The sequence below is a fragment of the Dendropsophus ebraccatus genome, chromosome 1 (genome assembly GCF_027789765.1).
Source record: "Dendropsophus ebraccatus isolate aDenEbr1 chromosome 1, aDenEbr1.pat, whole genome shotgun sequence".
Lineage (NCBI taxonomy): Eukaryota > Metazoa > Chordata > Amphibia > Anura > Hylidae > Dendropsophus > Dendropsophus ebraccatus.
In genome coordinates, this window is record NC_091454.1 from 104840386 (window position 1) to 104866080 (window position 25695).

Sequence of the window (25695 nt, forward strand, 5' to 3'; positions counted from 1 at the left end):
TTCTTAGCAATTTCTCGCATGGAATAGCCTTCATTTCTAAGAACAAGAATAAACTGTCGAGTTTCAGATGAAAGTTCTCTTTTTCTGGCCATTTTGAGTGTTAAATTGACCCCACAAATGTGATGCTCCAGAAACACAATCTGCTCAAAGGAAGGTCAGTTTTGTAGCTTTTGTAATGAGCTAGACTGTTTTCAGATGTGTGAACATGATTGCACAAGGGTTTTCTAATCATCAATTAGCCTTCTGAGCCAATGAGCAAACACATTGTACCATTAGAACACTGGAGTGATAGTTGCTGGAAATGGGCCTCTATACACCTATGTAGATATTGCACCAAAAACCAGACATTTGCAGCTAGAATAGTCATTTACCACATTAGCAATGTATAGAGTGTATTTGTTTAAAGTTAGGACTAGTTTAAAGTTATCTTCATTGAAAAGTACAGTGCTTTTCCTTCAAAAATAAGGACATTTCAATGTGACCCCAAACTTTTGAACGGTAGTATATATATATATATATATATATATATATATATAATCTGTGCTGTCAGTTCCCCTTTATTTTTTCAGCTGCACAAACCCCTGTGTACACAGGATGACATGCGGCAGATAAAGACAAATTTAAAAGCAGGTTCCAAACAGACAATCAGACGATAATCGGGCGTTTGCCCAGTCTTCAGCTGATTACTGTCACTTTTACAGGGCTGATTATCCGCATTAGAATTTCCAGCTACGTTCCTGGCCGATAATTAGCCAATGTAAAAAGCCCTTGGTGTGCATGGCTGGAAGCAAAAACCTGTATGTCAATCAATCAAACAGGGAGAACTGATTTTCAGTAAGTGAAGTGCAGGCTACTATGCCAACTTTTGCACCTCTTTGTGGTGTGACAAAGACATGGATCAAGGCGATCCAATCCTTTACATCTGAAAATTAAACATGAATTGGGTGAACATCATCAACACCACTCCAAAGTAGTACAGCAATAGCGTGGCATAAATGTTCCAAACATAACTTGGATCTTTTCTGCTGATAGTCAAAAGCAAATAATAAACACAATACAAAAATGCAAGGTCATTTTACTGTAGGTCATTTACTTTAAGTCATTATACTGTATAAAAGCAAAGCTGAACAAAAACTATAAAAGACTTTTAATACCAGTATGGATGATTATATGGTCATCAATTTACAAACACATGTAGTAAAAAAAAATGTTCTAGATTTATAAAATTGAATATTTGAATAGTCAGTATAAAATGCAAGTATATTAATACTGTACATACATTAAAAATGATCTAAAAATAAAAAAGTAAATTGAAGGAGTCCCATAGGTTTGTGCCAACGGTCTCTGGCTGCTCTGCCATTTCCCAGGCTTGTTATATGACATTTGCATTGTGTTTTACACATATGATACAATTAAAAAGAAAAAGTAATGCCACTTACATTGTAATAATATGAAAAACAAGATAATAAATTGAGATTTACATTATTATTGAAAATAACATTTAGAACCAAAATGCTAATATTGTTCAAATACAGAGACTTTATAGGCTGATAATACAATAAACATTCTTCGTTATTGGCACCCGTCTCTTAGACAATTTTTTATTATCTGTTGACAAATTTAATACACATGACATTGGCCCAGACTTATTACTCTACCTGAAGCATCACAGATCAGATTTATTTTACTGGCAAGCTACCACAACTGTGATCCTGCAGTTACAAAAAATCCATTTGTGGGATGTGGCTTCTGTGCAAGTTTTGTAAAGGGCTCCTAGACCAAACAGTGGGCAAGGAATGGAAATTGACGTAGTTAAAGCAAAGAAAGGTGTAGGGCATGGGAACCCTAGATCCTAGGGCATTGTTATAGCTGATAATAAAGGCATGCTACAATATCCTAATAATGTGTGTGTGTGTGTGGGGGGGGGGGGGGTAGAGATTTGCTTTAATGATATTAAGCAGATTTTTTAAATTACTTCTACATTTTCACCTGGTAAAAACTGCCTGATATGCTCATAGCAACCTATCAGAGCCAGATTTCATTTTACCAGAGCTTGTTAAGTAATGAATGTTGAATTGTGATTGGTAGGGTTTTTTCAAGTCTTTTTTTTAGGAATGTTCATACTTACATCGATAAACTATATAATAAAAAGATAAATTTCCTTTAGTCATTCATAAGACTGAGGTTAGGTGAGCTCCTATGCACACTCAGAGCTGGCATACATTTCACTAACAATTTACCCCGGCGAGTCATGCCCCCCTCTGTGTGCAGCCATGCCCACTAACCTGCCCCTCTCTGGCAAGAGTGGTGGAGGGGGGAAATATTTTCATAGTTTTTGTGCAAGACAATCAGTAAAAAATATGTAAAAATGTAAAAAATGTGCTTCTCTGACATGATAACTCATCCTCCCCCTTCCCCCTTTGTTTTAAAATAAATTAGACTTGGACATTAATAAAGAATTGTACAAATGCTAGAAATATTTCTAAAGCAATTACAAAACTGTCTATAAGGAGCTAAATGTCCTCATGGAAAAACTATTGCTTAAACACATTAACTTAGAGTTTGAGAAAGAATTTGCTACTAAACAGTACATGCCATAAGGTACCTAGAAGCTCTGGCACACACCTAAGGGCATGTGAAATGAATAGGCTGAAGGCTTTTTTGCTTGTGGAAAGATCTCTATGGCTTTAAACTGCATAATAAATATGGACCACACTATAAATTATATTAGGAAAATATGTGTTTAAGACAAATTAGCTTAGATATAGCCTCTGGTATATAAAGATTTGCTCAGGAAAATGTACTGCAATCTATTTGAGTCAATTTATTCAGTTATTTCTTTTGTTTTACTGAGGTTTTAGGACACTGAAGTTTTTAAGTGCTTCTGTAAATCACTGAGCGATTCTACAGGGTTTGTGATCTCAAGGGCCAGATTTATTCCTATAGGAATATATTCATTTATTTAGAATCTGTGGAGATCAGTCTTTTCCATGAAATCATTACATCTGTTATCAGTGTAAAGGTGGTATGAAAATGAGCAATGTGATATTTTACAATGCAGTAATGGCCAACTGAAAATATAGAACAAATTATAATGGTTCAATATGAGATAATATCACACAAGTATAATATTTTACCTCCCATCCTCTCCTTCCCCAATATGTACTAAAAAGGACAAAAAGTACCTAAAGCATTTTTGTTCTGAACTACATACACAATCAATCCGTCCTCATTCTTTTCTATATTACCATTCGTTCTGTCACTGTTCTCCAGAGCACTCTGCCATATAACAGGTGTCCGTAACTGTATTTTCTAGTCATGGTGAGGGCGGTTACAGTCACAAAGCTGCCCTTCCTCCTGCCAGTGACTCCTGATAGACAGCCTTAGTGCAGGACTTTTCCCTAACCATAACCACTTGCCATGACTGGAAAATACCGCAGTCAATGAACATCATTTTCTTTGCTCTGCCAGATCCCAGATCCAGTTTTTTGGAAAACAGCTTCTCCTGACCTGCAGGTTACATGGCTGATTTGTGAGGCTTCAAGGACCTGATAAGTTCTCTTTAACAAATGCACATGGTCTTAACTCAGCCTTAGGCCTTATGCACACAGCTTTAGTCATGATAAATAAGTAACAGAGGCTATGCCTCTAATGCTCAGCCCCTGTCCACTTTTTCTAAATGTGATACTGTAAGTATTGCAAAAAGTTGCATATTTATCTACAAAAACTTTTGACTTTTGTATGCCAGAAAGCTTACAGCTTACATCCATGGTAAATTCACCCCACTGATGCATATTTATCAAAGTGGTTACAAAACTTTTATAGCATTAACAAATGACATGGCTTGCAAGTAGTGCACTGTGCAACTTTTTCTCTAAAAAGTACAGGCTGTTTTACATGGCACAATAGTAAGAAGTGAGATCAGCTCAACCTTTGCCTCCCCCTTGTTCCCTTCTCACTGCCTTCCTGTGAGCGTTAAAAAGTCAAGAGGAGCTGTAGGGAGAAGCAGGAAGGGCTGTCCAAACTATCCTTAGATTGTTTGGGCTCCCCATTGAAGTTAGGGGCGGTCTACTGCTGCATGCTCCTAGCGCAGTGAATGACGGGCAGCAGACAGCCGCTGAAAAAAAATAATCCGACATTGTGCAGTTGATCACGACCTTTTAACATGCCCTATTACTTGAAAGAGTGATCAGCCTGAACAGCTGGTAATTGGTCAGGAGAGGCCGATAATCGTTTTATGTAATAGGGCCTTTACACAAGGTATCTTAACCAGCTTTGTAGCTACATCTCCATACTCATAAATCTACATACTTTGAACTGGGGTATATATCATACGTTACACAAAACATTCATATTAGCATACTGTTCATAAGTACACCAACTGGAATGTAATAAATTCAAATTAATGCAGCCAAAAAAAGACCGAAAGTGTAATGTCAAAACCTGTGCTAGAGAAATGCCAGTTGTTATTTTTGTCTGCAATGGAGTTCATCTATTAGGCTCTTAGCTTATTATCCAGTATCACAGTATGACACACTTGCACAACACAGTGGTCCCCTGATGATAGTATGCATGGCTTATACACCAAATTATCAATGTCTTAATGAGCTTGTGAAAGCTGATTGTTAAAATTATTCTGTAGAAGAGTGCAGTAGAAATATAGAAGAGTAATTTTCACCTGAAAATCACAGTCAACTATGAAATTAGAAAAATGGAAATAACTTCTTCACATTTTAAAGGCCACAACATTTTCATTTTACTGGAGTGTAAGAATAGTACTTTTTATAGTAAATATCTGTTGCTAAGGCCCTTCAAAGACCCTTAATTAAATTTGCTAACAGGATGATCCATTTACCAAAGTAGGAAAATGGCAACTTAATTACAAGTGGGAAATGTTATATTGTAATATATATGCACAAAATCATTAAGGCTTTTCCATTCAGCCACCAGGTGATTGTTAGCCCCAAGGTAAACATATTGAGCAGTATTTACTAATTGGAGCTGTAATAGTGGAAAATCATTTAGGCCCATGTAATTTAATGGGTGTAAAATATAATATACAAACATGTCACTTTGACATTCATGTTTTAGAGAATGGACTTGTTCATTCTGCACTCTTTCCCTGCACTGAAAATTGATTTTCCTTTTATACTGTTTGTAAGGTTTGAAATATAAAAAAGTCCTGATAACAGGTTATGTGTTACTGTCTTTGGGATCTGTCATCCATGTTTATACTTCTTCTCCATCATCAGTGCTGAAACTGCTTCTTCTGCTACTTTCTTTGGAAAGGTCAGGGGATGTTGCAGACAGAAAGGGGTCAGTTCCATATGGAGACATTTCTTCTAACATCTGTTCTTTTAATGCAGCACTAAAAGATAGATCTGTAAAGTGTGACAGTGGATCAGAAAATCCTGTTGATCCATCACATAAGTCAGTTGATTGTCCAATAGACATTGGAAGTTGATGAACATAATCTTCTGACATATTTTCTCCATAGGTTTGCTGCTTGATGACTTGTGAAGCTAATTCTACTGTGCACATTGCTGGCATTGGCAAACCATGAGCTCGGGCTTGTATTTCAAGTTCCTGCAAAAGAAAACATTGTGATATAGATTACTTGGTCTGGTTTGAACTGGCTTCCATACATGCTATTCTGACATTCAAAACCAGCTAAGAATTAGCTGGCGTATCTCAATGCTAGAATAGGTGAAGACCAACCAATAGATAGGTGAGAGGAATATAGTGGCAGCTGTGTTTAAGTAGTTGTTGTAGTAATTTTTGCACTATTTTCCCACAATCATTTTACGCATACTGATATGGAAGTCATGATAGCAGTTACTGAATGACAGTTACAGTGAATCTGTCACCCCCTGACCACATCAATTAGCTAGAGGCAGTGCAGGATAGATATAACTAAAAACATTTAGAGCAGACCTTTGTTGTCTGTGTCTAAATTTGTCACAGTCATGCATAGAGGTGCAAGGTCCCAAGTAAAAAAAAAAAACAGAGACGCAGACAACTTCAATATTTTATGAATGGTTTTACTGAAATCTATCCAGCAGTGCCACCAGCTCAGTAGGCAGTCAGGGGGAGACACATTTACTTCAAACACACAAACAAGCTAAACCAGCTGCTATCTACATGACACAAGCCATGACTGTTTATAGACTGTCTATAGACTGTCTATATGCAAGATATTATATCCAGGATGCCTAACATGAATGTATTTTACTTGGTTAAAAGTTAAAATATAAGCTTGACATTTTGCTTATTATAATACCATTAACCCTTTGAGGACCAGGCCCAAAATGACCCAGTGGACCGCGCAAATTTAGATCTTAGTGTTTCCGTTTTTCCCTCCTCCCCTTCTAAGAGCTCTAGCACTTTCAGTTTTCTATCTACAAGGCCCTGTAAGTGCTTGTTTTTTACAGGAATAGTTGTACTTTGTAATGGCGTCTTTCATTTTACCATAACATGTATGACAGAATTCCAAATATATTATTTATGAAGATATAAATTGGTGAAATCGTAAAAAAGAATGCAATATGGTGACGTTTGGGGGGTTCCTGTGTCTACGAAATGCACTATATGGTAAAAGCAACATGATACCATTATTCTATAGGTCAGTCCGAACACAACCATATGCAGGTTACACAGATTCTCTAATGTTATATATTTTTTTTTAATGAAATCCTTTTTTTTGGCAATTAATTATAAATAAAATAGCCCTATTGTGACACTTATAACGGTTTTATTTTTTCACCTACGGGGATGTATGGGGCGTCATTTTTTCCGCCATGATCTCTAGTTTTTATTAATATCATGTTTGTGAAGATCGGACGTTTTGTTCACTTTTTATTAATATTTTTTTTATATATAATGTAACAAAATCGGAAATCCGAGCATTTTTTTTCCCTTTTTTCGTCTACGCCGTTTACCTTCGCAATGACGCTTGTTATATTTTAATAGATCGGACAATTACGCACTCTATGGTATATTATATGTTTATTTATTTGTTTATTTATTTTTATATGTTTTATTTATATAATGGGAAAGGGGGGTGATTTCAGCTTTTATTGGGGGAGGGGTTTTGGGGTAGTGTGTTAGTGTTTTTAACTTTTTTTTTTTTTACACATTTGAAGTCCCTTTGGGGGACTTTTACATACAGTACTTTGATTTTTACACTGATCATTGCTATGCCATAGGCATAGCATTGATCAGTGTTATCGGCGATCTGCTCATTGAGCCTGTCTGTGCAGGCTTAGTGCAGCAGATCGCCGATGGGACCACACGGAGGCAGGTGAGAGACCTCCAGCGGTCCGTTTTACTGATCGGTCACACTGCGGGGGTCTCGATCGGTAAGTGACAGGGGACTCCGGTCGCGGCGTTTAAGGAGTTAATGGCACGCGGCAGCGCGATCGCTGCAGCGTGTCATTACCTAGGAGGTCCCGGCTGCTGATTGCAGCCGGCCCAGTCCTGCTATGAAGCGCGCTCCGCTCCGGAGAACGCTTCATAGCGGGAGAAACACCCAGGACGTATAGTTACACCCTAGGTCGTCTGGGGACAGACTTCCATGGCGTAACTATACACCCTGGATCGTCTAAGGATTAATGGAAAAACAGTGTTATTATAGAAGTATACAGATGTAGCCATTGTTAGCATGATTCCCTGATGCAAAAATTGTGCCAGGGAGGCATGTTAAGTCAATTAGAATATCGAGTTTAACTTGTCATTGTAATTAGGTTAACACAGGCTACATCTGTATATGCAGAGTTACAGCCTATTAAATTATTAAAGAGGTTTTTCTGGACAAAATAGACTGACAAGCTATTTACATGATAGCTCGGCAGCCACTGGCAGGATGTGGACACCCAGAATCCACATTGGTCATCTCTAGTGCCCACATTACACAGTAAATGGGAATGTTCACTGTAGTGTAGTGGTGGCAATATGTAACTGATGCTCAGGTCACGTTCAAGTCTCCAAACCCTACACAGTTAACAGAGATATCCTGCCAATCAGTGACTGATGAGATATCCTGTGCTGATAAAACCCCTTTTATCAATTTAATATTTAGCTTAAAAAAAAAGTAAGAAGTTAATCGCAATATACAAAGTGGTGCATTGAGAGTATAGGGTAGAGATTTTATCAACATACGGTAGATTATTTTATTTTCCTTATAGCAAGCAAAATAGTTCAAATGGCACTGGCAAGAATTTAATTTTTTATTTTTACTGCCAGAATAAGATAATTTGTTAATGTGCATATATTGTTTAAAGACAACCTGTCCACTCTCTTATTATGGCTGTTAAATGTTTGCAGTCCCAATAAATAACAATTCTGAGGCAATTTTGGAGAGCAGGGAGAGGGCCTACAGGTAGTCATCTGGGCAGTGCCCATGTCTAGTCACCTCTCTCTCCCTGTCAGCACGCTCACTGGGGATGAGTGACAGGCAGAGAGGCCTGGCATTGGTGCCTCTTCCTGTCAATCTACCTGCAGAGTGCATTGACAGGGAGAGAGCGATGATTAGACATGGGCAGGGAGCTGCCCAGATTACTACCTGCCACCCCTCTCCCAATTTTCTAATTCCTCCTTCGAGTGACAGTAGGGCAGTTTTTTTTTTATCTGTTTTTTATTAATAAGAAGGGAAAAAATATAGCATTCACAAATATTATATGTCTAAAACATGGATGTCAAGTGACTAAGTTCTAGCTCTGTATGATTAACATCAAATTTTCAAAACATATCTGAAAAATTACATAAAAACATAATAAAAGAGGAAAAATAGGAAAGGAGGAAAAAAGGGGAGGCGAGCAGGGGAGGAAAGGAAAAAGGAGGAACACCAGAGGAACTTCAAAGCTCATCTGGGCAGAGAGCAATAAGAAGTCAAGGTAGGAACCATGTGTATATTTTCTTCATGGCTCTAATACCATCCAGCATATAAGGTCGCTGGACTTAAACAACTATGTGTCATCCTGTAATAGCTTATTGCCACCCTTGTGAGCAAGAGAAAGACAACGCAAGAGCAGTTGTCAAATCTAAGTTGCGTCTGTGTGGCAACTAGGACAACTGAGAGGAAGGAGAAAGAAGAATAGTTGGGGAGTGGGGAGTTGCCAACACCAATAGTATCTTTCTCCACATTGGAGTTAATCTGATAGGAGCTCTTCAATACAGTACGTTGGATGTGGTTGATCTCCCTAAACCATTCCACCTTGGTGGGAAGAGAGGTAGATTTCCACTTTGGCGGAATAACTGTGCATGCAGCAATTAGCAGAAGACAAGATAAGGAGTTTTTGATCTTCTTCAGGGATAAAAGGATTGCTGATAATAAAGTGTGTTTATTAGGGTGGGGAAGGTCTCCTAATGGTTTAATGCTATTAGAGTTGGATACCTGTAGCATAGTAATGGCCTGGTATTGTGGCATACCTACAGTACAAAGTGGAGAGTTTTAAAGCAGGGGAAAAGGCAGAGTTTCCACACAGTGGAAAAAAGTGTCCATCTGGATAAAAAAGGCAGGGGTGTTGAGGTAGGTTCATATTTAGAGGAGCTATGGATAAACTCACTGAGGAAGACTAGGAAGGGATACGCGTGTTCAATAGATTCTTGGGAAGCCACAGAATAGCGACTGGGTCGGTCTTTGTTATGTGAGATTCCAGTGACACCTACAGTTTGGAATGTGGTTGTGAAAACTATCTAGCACCCTTGTGAGTATAGTAGCTTTATAGTATACTTTACAATCTGGGAGGGCAAGGCCTCCTTTGGATTTCTGTCTAATCATTATAGTGTGTGCTAGCCTGGGACGTTTAGGTAGGGTCTTTTTTTTTTTCTTTTTTTTTTTTGCTATATTTAAAGAATTTGTTTGTGGTGGCTGTTAGTCAGGTCCTCATCTACTTTGTTAAACCTAATTTACTAATCATTTCATATGGAACATGATTTTGAAAGCATGGAAAGTACAAACTGGGTGCTCAGTTAAAGGAGAAAATTCATTTAAAACCCCTTTGAAGGAATCACCTGTATTTCTCTTCAAGAAAATACTTTTTTACACTGTGGAGATATAAATTGGTGTCCTTGATTCTTAATGTCTAACAGGTTTAAAATCATTGCTACTTTTCAAGCAATGTCAGAGTACATTCATCTAACCAATCTTTGTAAAAGGTTAAACACATTCTGTCGCTACAAATGGGCCCGGCAGGTAATGGTTATAATAAATAAATATCTAGTAGAAGAATAGACAGGGATAATTTTTAGAACTTTAAAACTTTTTTGTACTTAACCAACCTGAATACGCAGCAGCAATCGTCTGTTGGCTTGTTCTAATTTTTTCTGTCTGTGTTCTAATTCTCTACCTCTTTGTTGTTCTTTTTGTAGCCACTTGATGTATTCAACTGAAGCTTTTAAAATAGTTCCTTTGTTCCAGCGCATATCACTGCAAAATGGCGAAATAACCTTTTCACAATTGTGCACATCAGCAGAATTCATAAGAACTTACAAAATCTTTTACATTAACCTGAAATAATGATTTACATGACTATTATTCACTGTTAGATATTATTGCTTTTGAATGGAAATTTTAATAGAATAGTTAAGAACTCCTTATATAGTAAAATTGATCCTGGAATGAAAATATGTGTCAAAAGAAACTAATAGAGAGACTTTTTGTGAGAGCCCTAAATGTATTATGATTCCACCATTACAGTTTTTATATTTTAAGTGAAAATTGCTTTTATTATTAACTTTGAGATTAAAATCTATGTGCAGTACTTATACATTAATGGAGAAGAAAATGTACATTGCCAAGGACTTCAGATTACATTTTAAAGATCATTTTAAGTATAATATTCCTTATATTTGACTCTTTAGAAAAAGGAGTGTTTCATTGTAACATTGAAATAAACTGTATTCTCAATAGTGATTCTTATTTAAAAGTATACATAATATCAAAGTACAACATCAAGGGAAACGGCTTCTTAGCTGTTTAGATTAGCTATGTGTTAAGGTCATCAACTCTAAAAGATTTCATCTATACTATATATTAACACAACAAACTTTCACAATGAAGTACTGTAGTAAAGATCAAATTGTATTATGCTATGGGGAACCTTTATTTATAAATATGTATAAATACTAAAAGTGCATAGTATTACCAAAGCTGGAGGGAAGAAAGTGTTTCTGATCCACAGGAACATTTACTTAATAAATTAGTTAAAGGGGTTGGCCACTTTATAGTAAAATTGCTCTGTGTACACTATGAGTAAGTGTTCTCACTGTATATACTGACAGCAGCTCCCTGTGTACCTCATAGAGCTAAAATCAGACTCCCCTCCTCCGGGCTGGGCTGCCCTGCTCTGTGGTGTTTTGGTCCATAAGATTGCTGACATGGAGGAGCATGTGACCATGCCCCGCCCCCCAGTGTCCACCACTGAGCCTGTATATATCTCTGAAGGACACAGGGGACAGGGCATGGTCACATGCTCCTCCATGTCAGCCATTTTATGGACTGAAACAAAACAGATCAGGGCAACCCAGCCTGGAGGAGGGGAGCCTGATTTTAGCTCTATGAAGGAGCTGCTGTCAGTATATACAGTAAGTACATTTACTAATACTTTGTAGTGACCTATTTTACTATAAAGTGGCCAACCCTTTTAATTAAGTAATTAATGGCCATAAAGCAATTGGCATACTTTCTACACCATACAGATTGTCTAGATTGGGGTAGCACTGCAAATGCACTTGATGCCCAAAAGCGTTTGCAAAATGCTGCCCCTTTGCTTCTGACCTTTGCCATATGCACAAACAGCAGTTTATGACCACATATGAGCTACTGCTGTACTCAAATCCACAGGGTGCTCTTTTATTTCTGAGGCCTGCATGTGAGTGAATTAGTGCAAAACCTTGAATATTGGTTAAGAAAAAAAATAACTTAATGTTTCAGTTAATACCTGTTGTTTTGAAGAAGAATGCAGATTACAATCTAAGGCAAGGTTCACACTACGTAAAAATGTTAAGAATAACGGACTTAATTTGCTCAATGACAAAACTACCTAAAAGGTTAAGTAACTTTCTAAACCCTGTCAGGAATTCATTGAGTGGTTTAATTTTTAACCCCTTCATGACAGAGACAATTTTAGTTTTGCAGGGTTTTTTTTGCCCTTCTTGCGTTTAAAGGCCATAGCGCTTGCATTTTTTTCACCTACAGACCTAAATGAGCTTTTTTGCAACACCAATTGTACTTTGCAATGACACACTTAATATGCTGCAAAACCGGAAAAAAGTGTCGCTAAGGCACAGACCGGTAAATATGCATGATTAGCCTCTCCTATTTGTATCGGTGGAGGCTGATCATTACACTATTCCACCATTGATGTCTTTTTAAAAGGGTACTTTGGCAAAATATTTTTTTTCTTTAAAATCATCTGTTATCAGAAAGATTTGTAATTACTTTCATTTAAAAATCTCAAGTCTTCCAGTCTTTCAGAGCTGCTACATGCCATGCATGAGGCAATCTATCTTTTCAAGTCTGACACAGTGCTCTCTGCTGCCATCTCTGTCAGGAACTGTCCAGAGCAGAAGAGGTTTTCTATAGGGATTTGCTACTGACACTGTTTGATAGCTGTTAGGACAAAGATACATGGTACCTCTCATATAGTCATCTGTGCTTCGATAATGTAGAATAATGCTTTTATTCTGGAGCTCAGTGTCATAGAGGCTTTCCCAAGCTCCTGAAATGCTGAGAGCTATAACGCCTCTTCAATCCCCCTCCTATACCTTGGAATTGGAGTTTAGCCTAAAGCGACTCTGTACCCACAATCTGACCCCCCCCCCCCCCCAAACCACTTGTTCCTTCAGATAGCTGCTTTTAATCCAACATCTGTCCTGGCGTCCATTCGGCAGGTGATTCAGTTGTTGTCCTAAAAAAAACAACTTTTAAACTGGCAGCCCTATGCCCAATGGCCGGGCCTTACAATGTATATGCATTAGGCTGGCACAACCTCTCTGTCCCTCCTCCCCACCCTCCTCATCATTAGAAATGCTCCAGGCAGATTGTCTCCTATTCCTCAGCTGTGTGAATACTGAACATGGGCTGGATCGTTAAGGCACCTGTGCAATGTTCAGCATGGAGAAAATGTTCCAGTGGCATTCCTAATGATGAAGAGGGTGGGGAGGAGGGATGGAGGGGTGGTGCCAGCCTAATGCATAGACATTCTAAGCCCCGGCCGTTGGGCATGGGGCTGCAAGTTTAAAGTTGTTTTTTAGGACAATAACTAAATCATCTGCTGAACGGACAGATCTTGGATTAAAAGCAACTATAAGAAGGTACAAGTGGTTTTGGGGGGTCAGATTGTGGGTACAGAGTCACTTTAAAGCTGACTGTCTTTCAAGCAGGTTCGAGTAATGGAGGGGCAGTTAGGAGGCTTACCAGCTTGCAGCAAATTAGCAGATCAAGAGCTTAGAAAGCCTCTCTGATACGTTACACCGCACAATAAAACAATTTTTCTACATTCTGAAAGCTCAGCTGGATATATGAAAGGTACCATGTGTTTCCTTAACCTAACAGCTATCCAACAGTGTCAGAAGTTTGGAACATGAAATGCAGCTGACATATTTACTTTAAGGGGCTAAGTAGATGCCCACTGAAATCGAGCAAGTAACTTATTTACATTTTCAAAGGAGAGCTTTTAGCTGATTGGTTGCTATGGAGCAATGACAACACTATACGCTAATTTTGATAAATCTTCTCCAATGTCTACAAGAGAAAGCATTTGTTGATTAGTATGACAACATGTATCTCCTTTTGCATTTAAGGAGTTGGCCACTTTATAGTAAAACTTTTCAGCATGCAGTACACTCACAGAACTTACTGGCAGCAGCTTCCTGTAAACCTCATACAGCTAAAATCAGATACTACTCCAGGCTGTGCTGTCCTGCTCTGTGGTGAGGCTGTCCATAAGATGGCTGGTCACATGCTCTGTCTTATGGACAGAAACACCACAGAGCAGGGCAGCACAGCCTGGAGGAGGGGAGCCTGATCTATGAGGTACACAGGGAAAATTCAGGGATTACACTTAATATTGTACGCTGAAATAAATAAATATATATATATATATATATATATTAGTGGCCAACCTCTTTAAATATTAATTTAATTAATTGTATATTGAAGTGAGGTTCTCCTATTATCTGCCATCTCAACATGAACAATATTAATACTTTTTTCTACGATTATCGATCTAATAGTCAAGCATTCTAGATATATATAAAGCATTTGAGAAATAAAATATAATGTAAATTTACTGTAGACTCACGGATCATTTGACTTTGGAATCAGTGTTCCAAGTTCTTTAATCCTGTAGTTAATATTATAACGTCTCCTGCGTTCGACTGAAAAACAATGAATACATGATAAGGGTTTATTTAAGAATAGATATATCGGATCCTAAATATTTGTCTGTAATACTAATGTTTAATTAATATTTAATTAATGTTTAATTAATGTTTAACATAAAAAACTATTATTTGGACTTTTTTTTTTTTTTACAAAAGTAGTAATATCACAAAAGTACATGACAAAAACTATATTGGTTATACAAAGACAGTAGACAGTTTGATATCTTAAAGCGTAACGGTCATATTTTTTTTATTGCAGAAATCAGTAGTATAAGCAATTTTAAGAAACTCTGTAATAGGTTTCATTAGCCAAAAAAGCCTCCTTCTGTACTCAAGAAGCAATCTCCCAGCCTCCCCCCCTGACTTCTTATCTGTGCATTATCAGGCAAACACGTCTTCATTACAGAGAAGCCAGTGAAGACGGGCTCTGCTCTCTCCATTCTATCCTTATGGAGGGGGGAGGGGCTGAGGGAGATGAGGAAGAGGTGACATGAAGGTCAGCTGTTTGTAGACTGTCTGGGCATCTAAAACTCTGGATTCTGAGGTCAGAGAGGTCAGTGCTTATCTATGAACTTACTGAAAGAAGATTGCAGGGTGTTGTGCTGTGCAGGACTGCTCTGTGCTCAGTCACTCCTAACAGCCCCTCCCCTCTCCATAGCCAAATAATGGAAACAGAAATCCTGCTGCTTCTGAAGTGAGGGGGGAGGCTGGGAGATTGCTGTTTCAGTCCAGAAGGAAACTCTTTTGGTTTATAAAACCTATTACAGAGTTTCTTAAAATCGCTTGTACTATTGATATTTAATGTTTTAAAAAAAATGACCCTGAAATGACAGTTACGCTTTAACAATTCATTTTATCAAAAGCAATATCTACTATTTAATATGCAGTTATCCTTACTAAGATTATGATTGTCCTTCTTCTGTCTCTCTTTGGCCATTGCTCTTGTATCAGTGTCTAAAGAAAAATCAGTGGCATGGCATGTTAGTTATTTTATGCAATACAATGGTTCTTTAATATATTTTGTTATGATTGTTGCCATTTTATGCATTAAAGGTGTGTTGTAAGACCTTCACCGGCCTGCAGAATCATTATTTGATTCTGCAGAGATGATTAAATGATGATTAAATTCCTAACCAAATATCTTGAAACACATACACTGTAATCAAAAGCATGAGAAGTAAATTAGCACTGGCACATTGTATTATAGTCATATCATCACATGATATGATAAAACAGCAACAGTATTTACGTAATGGGTTTTCAATTAGGAAAATCCTCACTCTCTCTAAAAATAACTACAGAGGAAATTAAATAAAACTTGGTGAAGCTAAGTCCTCCAAAACAAAAGGCATTGTTTGCTTTGGCTTTCCATTTTGACAAATAGAGGACTTTTCCATAGGCCGTGATGTTCACAAAGTGGGGGTCCCTATTCACTGGGGGTTCCTATAAAGTCCTTAGGGGCTCATTACAGTGCTGTAGAGATTTAAACGGTTTCCCCACTCCCGGCATGATATTTTAACATCATGCCGCACAGGGATACAGTACTGGACAGGCATTCACCATCCGTATCGTCCGTGATTCACACAGAACATGATAATGCAGCCTTACTCTTTGAATGTAGCTAAGTAGAGCAGAGAAGAGCAAAAAGTCTCAACCAAGAGTGGATTCTGGATCACTGGTTTAGATTATCCCAGCTACTATAGCAAGGATATAGAGCTATATAGTTAAAATGGACACTTTGCTTTAAAAAATTGCATTGATTATGCATGGTTTAGCCTGCACACGATGTCAAGTAGTTGCACAGTGTCTCTAATGTTGCACCGAAACCTTGCCGCTATTGGAGGACATGACGTGCAGGTTTGGGCATGTCTTACATCTCATGGAGGACATGAGGCTATCCACATCATCACTGTTCAGAATAGTGCTGTTCGGTGCACACACATCACAGTGTACAGTATGATGTTTGTCTCCATTCATTGTGTAGCAGCTACTACCTGTAAATGCGGTTTTGGTGCTGTTTACTTAAAAGGAACCTCTAATGTCACTATCACTGAATAATTCACCGATAACATCCAGAGGATAGGTGGTCCAATCCTAAAATAGCCAAGGTACTAAAGTGTCATGCACTTACAATGCAGTCTATGGCACTTCCGGAAAATTTTGTATCTTAGCTGTGTCAGAAGCGGAACAGCCACCCAAGGGATTCAGATCCTTCTGCGATCGCAACATATATATAGATAGATAGGATAGATTTTTTTCCACCGAACTATGCCATTAGTATTGATTGTGACACAATGAAAAGCTGATTAAAAAAAAAAGAACATTATCCAGTAGCTAAGGCTTTCTGCATTCCCTAGTTCAGTTCCAATCAGATTTCTTAAAAATTTGCACTGAAAGAAGCCTGTGTTTCCTTTCTATGGCATTAATAAACAGTAAAAGGTTTTATAATGTGGAGTACTAATTGAATGTAACTTTTCAAGCTGTTAATCCGTTAATATAGATACTTATTGAATGGATTTTCTGTAAGCTCTAAAAAGCCATTTGTTCTATCATAAAACACATTTAATAGGAGATAATGAATTTATGCAGTTGATCTCCAGCCAACATTTGAAAGAATCTTGTGTTTCCCAAAATAATTTGATTATGGAAATGCATGATGTTCATATAGCTCACAAGACCACCATTGTTTGGAGCTTCTAAACTCAGAGGACAGAATAAACATGCTTGTTGATCTTTGCTCTGCCTTTACTAAAATAGTAAGCTTTGTAAAACACATGTGCCGTTGTGATTGTAAGATTATTAGCATTTCTTCAGCATAGAAAGCATTATTCAGGCCCTCAACTATTTTTTAGTGGATTTTTTAAGGCGCTTCCTGTTCCAGAATTTTATCTTTTATGTTTAACTTTTCATAGGGCTGAGTTTTCACAATAATATTGGATGCATTAACATAAACTTTATAAATCAGTCATTAGAAAAGGGCTCTGTGTATTGAGTCTTTCAGAAAGAGAGTACCAACTATATGGCACTAGGCATCATTCATGACTATGTGCAAAGGTCCCTCTTTTCTTGGGATCATATTCCCATGAAAGACTTCACATGCCCTGAAATAGTCTCATGGTATGACATATTTTGAAAATATTTACTCAGATCTTGAAGGGTGGGATTTATCAAACTGGTGTAAAGTAGAAGTGTCTTAGTTGCCCGTAGCAACCAATCAGATTCCACCTTTCAATCCACCTTTCATTCAAAGAGTCGAAAGAGTCAAAGCGTCAAAGTGAGGAATAAACGGTGGAATCTGATTGTTTGCTAGGGGCAACTAAGACAATTCTACTTTACACCAGTTTGATAAATATCCCCCATAGTGTATTGCAAAAGAACTATATAGCAAAACAAAAAGTACCAACAGGTCTGTAATACTGCCCCTAGGGTCTCTATGTGGTGCTATAGGCAACATATAATATTACTAGTTATGTCAAAACATAAATAAACCATGCATGCCATGGTTTAAAAATAGAATTTTACTGGGTTATGTTCAACAACTGTTAGGGTATGACGATTTTTGAGGTGAAAATACTTACATATTTTTGCCTAAAAAATGCGAACATACCGTAAAAGTGACTGAATTTAAAATTGTGTACTTTCCATAGAGCAATACATTTTATAATTTACCTGCAACTTCCCTCTTTACACCAACACCAGCTGTACAAGATGTGTTGGATAATCCCATTGTGGAACTGGAAATACTGTGGTCAGAATTGTAGACATCCAAAATACTGCTGGATAATGGAAGCTGAAAAGGGAAAAAAAAACCTGACTAATACACTGCCATGTAAAGGAAATAAATGAAAATTATTACATAGTATAATGTGAATTAAAAGAATTATTGTTAATCCATTTAACATATTCACACAATTAATAATGTTTACACCTACCGAGAAAACAGGTATACTAGAGGTCCACAAAACAGGATTCACAAAGCCAGCCTCCAATGACTATTCTATGTAAATACTGCCCTGATGTGACCTGAGGGCTAAGAGGATGTCCAGCCCTTATGTTTATTCTGTCAGATTGGTATGCCTTACTACATTTACTCTTAGGTCACTAGGACAAATTGTTGCTAGTATTTGATTACTTTGTATCTGCTGCTACCCTTATTCATCTTTGTGCAATATTTACATAGGAGGGTCATTGGCTTTGTAATATGCTGTGTTGTGGACTATACCAAGCACTGCTTTGTTTTCTTTAACAAAGGTTATATATTTATCAGTAAATTTATTGCGGCTTATTTTGGCTTTAGATCATTTACAATGTGTAGACTGAATCATTTTTATAAATTATTGGCATTATTATATTATGGCACTGTTACAGTATGCATCACAAATCTTGGACCCCATATATGACTATTAAATACAACTTGACCCGTACTGTGGTAATGGGACAGGTAACATAATGGAGGGCTTGTGTGCTGGAAAAGAATAAACTGATAAAATGTTATTAGCTAATACATACAGTAGCTTAAAAGAATAAAAAAAAACTGTGTGTAAGTTACACATACATACAATTCAATGGCCATGATTGTTATATTGACTTTCACAATATGTGCCCTGGATGTATATTACTGTTATTAGTATGTAATTAGCACCATCTAGTGAATGAAGTGTGCAAGTTTTTAGGTTTAAAAGAATACCCTTACTATTTTTAGAAATTGGATTAGAAAGAATGAAATCCTCCATGATATCTCTGTTGTCCTACTGTCCAATGTATATCATCACTTCTGCCAGGCCTAAGTGTTCACCAGGCCTTTTATAATGGAATGGAAGAAGTCTCACACTACTTGTATTGTACACTTATTTTATATCAAACATCTGCCCCATTACTGTTACTACATATGTGTGCTAATATTAAAGTGTTCCTTATTTACATGAAATATGTAGTGATGATGTGAAGGCATGTTCTTACCTTATCTTCTTATCTTCCTAATCTGTTATACTGTATATGGTATCTGAAACAGCTGGAAAAGTGTGCTAGAACAAGGATTTGCTCTGGCCACCAAAGTGAACTTTGCCTCCTCTTGTAACTTTGTTTTCCTAGCTTTTTTCTTTTTTCCCTTTGCTAGGCAAATTGTCATGTTAATGTTTGTTCAGTGCAGTGTGCAGATACCTTTTTAAGAATCGTGTGCATTCTGTCATGCTGATTTATAACCACAAATTCCTGATGCAAAGGTAAAGTAAATTAACTTCCAGAAAAAAAAAAGAAAACTTTTGAATTTAATGATAAAACAGACTTTAATTTCCTTTTTTCAGCCATTTACATACCAAAATATGGCCATATTATAGCACATTGGCCTGTAATTTGGGACAAAGTTGGGGGCATAAATAGCATAGACTATGTTACAAAAAAGATAAAAAAGAATATATGCTTAATAAATTGTGTATTGTATGACTTAAACAAACATTCCCAAAGTAAAAAAAATTGAACCATAAAGTACAGCCTAAAAATATAATGAGCACATAGCCTCAGACTTTACCTCCCTGCCTCCCATGGTGCTGTCAGTATCTCACCTGCTCGGTCCTGCTGTTCGGCCACTTTTGGGACCCGGTGTCATCACGTTGCAGGCCTGACCAGCCTTAGCGGCTGCAGCAGTATCCCACCTCTGTCGCTGATTGGGAAGACAGGCAACGTCATGGCCCAGGACCTAAAAGTGGCCGAACAGCAGGACAGAGCAGGTTAGATACCTGCAGTGCCATGGGAGCCAGGAAGGTAAGTGTCCCTTATTTTTAAACCGTCTCTGAGCATATAGCAAAAAAAGATCCACTCAGGGTACTCCTGTACCACCTATTTGTAGGTTCCCATTTAGCTGACAGAGCTAACAGTAACCGAGTATGAATGGCTATACCTTTATCATGCATGGATGCCTATGGGTAACATACCACTGTATGTCTACACAGTGACATTTATTGAGGGATATGCAAGGAAACCTCCCTATGTATGTCTCCTATGGGCACTGCAAATTATAGAATGAAAGCACCGTAAAGCTATGTTCATACAACAAGATGCACCACAGAGTCATTGTGTTGCCCTATCCAATAGCAGAGTCCTTTTGGTCAGCAAAGTAGTAGTGCTGGGTTCTCTCTCTACGCATATGACTATTTTCCTGTGTTGCCTATTAGTCAACCATGAATCTCAAAACCAAGCAATTGCACTTTGTATATACAGGGGACTGTAATTTATATCAGATTCATGAATAAGCTGAATTAAAGCAAACCATATTTTCCAAACCCACATGCACCAAGATCTGCATACAGGTACTGTATTAGCGTAAAGCTATCTACTACTATTAAAATCTTTCTCAGAATCTTTTTTTTTCACAAAAAGGTTTTTACATAAATCTTACATAAAAATACTGTTAACACCATCATAACAGTAGCTTGATTGGTGCACATTAAAGAAGTACTCCAGAGTTATTTTATTAATTCATTGTTTTAATAAAGTTAGAATATATATTACTAAAATAAATGGATAGTTTTTTCTGTACTAATCAACTTTCAATGAGTGGCAGCTGTAAGGGGCAACACAGACCCTTCTGCTGCCACCAACATTCGTGCTCACCATGCTAGACACTAGCAGAGTGTGTGGTGCTAGCAATGATAGCTCGCTATGCAGAGGTTGCGGTGCTCTGCTATAGTGACAGGTGGCGTCTCCTGGGTACTGTAAAAATATACTGTACATGGAGGGGGAGAACTCTGCTCCATATAGCAATGTGCGCCAGCACTTTATCAGAGCAGGGCCCGGGAATTACAGGGCTTAGATAGCCCTGCAGTTTTCGACACGAATGTTGGTGGCAGCAGAGGAGCCTTTGTCACCCCTTACTGCTACCACTCAACAGAGATTATGTAGTACTGAAAAAAAATACACATTTATATTAATGAAATTATATTACAAAGTATGATCACTTCATTAAAGCAACATATTAGAAACAAAATAACAAGTTAACTCTCTGGAGTGTCCTTATTAACAACAACATTATACTGCTCTATTTATAGTGCAATCCTAGGGCTCCCTTTCTACTAGTACTAGCTTTGTGTCTGCTATAATAACTCCAGCAGAGTGCCTCCTATTAAATGTGTGAGAAAAGTGTGCCCTTTTAATAGTGCCAGCAGTGTGCCTTAAAATAACAGGAGGTTTTCCCCTCCTTGAAGCATAGGCAGATATGCAGCACTGCTTTACTTATGGCGCATTTACACAGAGAGATTTATCTGACAGATTTTTGAAGCCAAAGCCAGAAACAGACTATAAACAAGAAACAGGTCATAAAGGAAAGACTGAGATTTCTCCTCTTTTCAAATCTATCCCTGGCTTTGGCTTCCAAAATCTTTCAGATAAATCTCTCTGTGTAAACACACCACTAGATTTCAATATAAATATAGTGCTCATTTTTAAGGACAACTCCAGGAAGGATAACTTTTTTTCAAAATGCAGCTGACAAGCTGATCGTGGGCCTGGAAGGTTATATCCCAAATCCCATCTCTGCAGCACTAATCACCTGGGGACCAGAGTGGCAGTATGTGGGCACCAGCGTAGGAGCCAGGGAGGCAAGTGGACTTCATTATTTTCACCCACCCCCTACCCGGTATTTGGAAAAAGTTGTCATGTCCGGAGTTCTCCTTTAATAAACATTATTTACAAGAGTCTAATGCAGTTAATGGGAACAATGTGAATAGTGCGTTCTATCTGTTGGATCCCCTCCTCCCAATTCCCTATCAATAAATACAAAAAAACTTATGCAGCCAGGTCACATGTACAATAAACACTCCTAAACTGTATTACAAGACCTGGCTTACACTTTATTACATTATTCATGTTGAAATTCTATTATGTTTCAGGGTTTCTAGTGACATTAATACATGAAGAAAACTTTTGTAGGAATTGATTTGACAATATACTGTATATGTTAAAATGAAATGCCAGTGTAGACAAAAAGCAGATAATATCTTTTTTTCTTGTACGGAAATGTCTCCTCCTCACACCTGAGTGCACTGATATTTGGCTTTACATTCTGTATCAGAATTTATATTAAAGAGAAAAAAGTTACCGATTAGGTCCAGCAAATGAAACGCTGGTTTATCTTTTTCCCTAGTAACTAAAACAACCTGACAACTAAAAGTAATTGCATTACTATTGACCTGTCTTGTTTGTCCCAAGGATTAAAGGCCCTATTACACGGAACGACATTGGAACTGGAACAGATTGGAACATACAACATCCTACAATCCAGACCGTGCACCCCACTGAAGTCAGAATAAGGTATATACATAAAAGAGGGATGGGTACAGAGTACAGATAATATGATAAATGGGTAGAGTCATAATGAATAAAACAATATGAAAACATGCAAACATATGCAACTACAGTGGTGCCTTGGTTACGAGCATAGGTCGTTCCAGGATTGTGCTTGTAATCCAAATTACTCTTAAACCAAAGCAAATTTTCCAATGAGAAATCATTGAAATGCAGACAATTTGTTCCACACCCCCCAAAATAATGATTTTTTATTTTTAATAACGTAATACAAATGAAACAAACATTCAGAAACATCTGAATGTGTCATATTAAAAGTTACTGTAGAGTATAGCAATCAGCATATGGAGTATAATGTATAGTAAGTGCATACGAATGAACAAACTGCACTGCAGCAGTTTGTAGATACAGGATGGATGTGCAGATCTCCATAATGCAGTAGCGTAGTACAACAGGCTAGAATAGAGAAGCAGGGCTGCTGTCAGAGGTCTGTGTGGTCATATGACAGCAGTGGGGGAGGTGTGTGTGTTCAGTATAGACCAGTATCAGGAACTCAGAGCTGTGCAGGAGGACAGTGACAGAAACTTCTCTATACAGCAGTGTGAATGGCTGAGTGTAAGTGCAGTCACATAATATCAGCAGTGTGTATAGCTGAGCGTGAGTGCAGGCACAATATAGCAGCAGTCTGTATAGCTAAGTGTAAGTGCAGACACGTTATAGCAGGAATGGAGAGGATGGGAAACACAAGGGCTGACAGAGACTGCAGGGAACATGATGGAATGAGCAGCAGAGATGTGGGCACATACATGTAGCACTCTGTCCAGGGAGAGAGGGGGGTTAGAGCTATCAAGAGATTACCTCCTCAGTCCTGTCCCCTGATGTAAGCCCCAGCCTGAAGTGGATCTGCTATGATTTGGAATGGGAGGGAGACTTCCTGGGTCAGAGTGCAGTGCTATAGACCACGCTATGCAGACCATACCCCTCCCCCCACCCACCCTCCCACCCAGTACAGGGAGCTCTTAAACCAAAGCAATGCTCCAAAACCAAGTTACAATTTTAAAAAACTCTTCTTGAAAAACACTCTTAATCCAAGTTACTTTTAAACCAAGGTACCACTGTTTAGTATGATTTGTAGGAACTGGACCCAGACAGACAGGGGGGTAGAGAATACCCCATGCACTATGCAGCCACTTTGCTGCTTTGTCAGATGACTCCTGACTTAGCTGCAAAGTACCAGCATAACACGTGTGGTGCAAGAAGGGAACCTTGCTGAAAGCGGCTTGGTGTAAATGCAACATTGTGCAACAAAATGGCCCTAAGGTTTAGGCACACAATTTTGGCACAGAGTAGGTTAACAAATGGGTGATCTAAACTTAGACTAGTCACATCTATTTTACCTTATGGCTCTGCTACCATAGTAAAGAGTAAAGCAATAAGTCTTTATTTTACCACATATCTAGGCATTGATATATAACTCTTACATTATTTGGCATTAGCAGTGAAGGTTCTGAACAGTTCAGGCCATCATCATTGAAACTTGTTTCCAGACTAATGATGTCATCAATAACGTCTTCCATCTGTTGAAAAGAAAAAATAATGTATTTAAGAAAAAATTTGCTTCTTCTTTATTTACTTAAAGGGGGCCTGCATTTATCTGGAGAGTGGGGGCTCCCTGATCCCCTGCTTGAGGTTGCAGAGGGTGGCAGAGAAGTTGAAAGCAGCTGAAACAGTTTTATGCTATTTGAATATCTCTCATTCTTCTCTGAGGTTGGGAAACCAACAATGGTGGATAAGCAGGCAAGCTAGGTATATATGTCTGCTATGTTCTCCACAGCCCAGGCTGTGGGCTTTGGAGCACATAGAAAACTATTGGATACATCTTCTTTAGGGTAGCTTCACATGTACCAGATCTGCAGTGGATTTCATGCTGTGAATTCGCAGTGAAATCCACTGCATATCCATTGCTAGTTCTTTTCTTTTCTGCAATACATACAATAAGTTAACCTCCTGCTGGCCAGAACATACATTACCTGCTCCTTTCTCCGGCTTGCTTTGGGGGTTCCCGGCTGGACGTCCCACTCAGCTAATCAGCGGCGGGGCAGCGCACTGATTGGCTTAGCGGGACATGCAGACACCAGGAACCCGCAAAGCAGGCCGGAGCATGGAGTATGTATTCTCATACTTGGCAATGGATCCGCAGCGGATTTCGCTGCAAATTTGCAGCGTCAAATCCGCTGCACATCCGGTAAGTGTGAGGGCACCCTTAATGTAAGTTGCCTAAATAGCATGGCAGCAATAGCTGCACTGTTTCTGTAGCTTCTTGTGCCGTGTAAATACCATTGCATGTGGTGCAACTGTTAATGGGAGTTTTGTAAATTATGTAAAAGTACCAGCTCAGCTGTTTTTGAGGGTTGGCAGGCAATTAGGGGGCAAGAGGTGTGGTCCGCACCTAGGGGACATTTATGATATATTATGTAATAGGAATACCCCTTCAAACATAATAAACACATGGTGCATGCAAGGTACAAAATGTACATTCAAAGCTTTTTACCGTTTGGTTCTTGTTCACCTGTGGGCATTTAAAACCAATACCAATCACAGTAGACCATGCAATCTTGAAAAGATAGTGTGTCTTTCATTAGTTGTTAGCCATGACTAGTTGAGGAGAGTCAGGAAACACCATTACTAAAGTATAAGTCATCTACACAATATCTGGCAGTAGTGTTTGACTTATTGTAATTTATGTTTTTAATTCTTTATTCTTTTATATTCAATTTAACTTAAAACAGAGAGTTCTTTATGGTATGAATGTACATTTATATCTTTAAATATTACAATGACTTTGTCAGGATATATAGGACCAGCAAGACAAAGGACAGGTGCAGCCCTAACACTGGCACCCGCCCCGCTGCATCTGCCTACTTGCCACAGCAGTCCTAGCGACAGTGGACAACTTGTCGGCGGTCCCTACCCTATATAGTGTGAACACAAAACAACAGACAGGACAAACGC

The 25695-nt window shown here is 38.2% G+C and overlaps 1 protein-coding gene across 2 annotated transcripts in view; it reads right to left on the reverse strand.

Annotated features, from left to right (window-relative positions):
* Positions 1–1159: 1159 nt before the first annotated feature.
* The window catches only part of TFEC (transcription factor EC), an 80951-nt gene continuing 56415 nt past the window's right edge, over positions 1160–25695 (reverse strand). For both annotated transcript variants that reach the window (XM_069976354.1, XM_069976348.1), the window contains exons 3-8: positions 24165–24260; positions 18055–18175; positions 15283–15339; positions 14304–14379; positions 10279–10426; positions 1160–5586 (exon numbers count right to left, since the gene is read on the reverse strand). In XM_069976354.1, the coding sequence (XP_069832455.1) occupies positions 5230–5586; positions 10279–10426; positions 14304–14379; positions 15283–15339; positions 18055–18175; positions 24165–24260 (855 nt within the window). In that variant the 3' untranslated portion in view covers positions 1160–5229. The remainder of the gene's footprint in view (positions 5587–10278; positions 10427–14303; positions 14380–15282; positions 15340–18054; positions 18176–24164; positions 24261–25695) is intronic.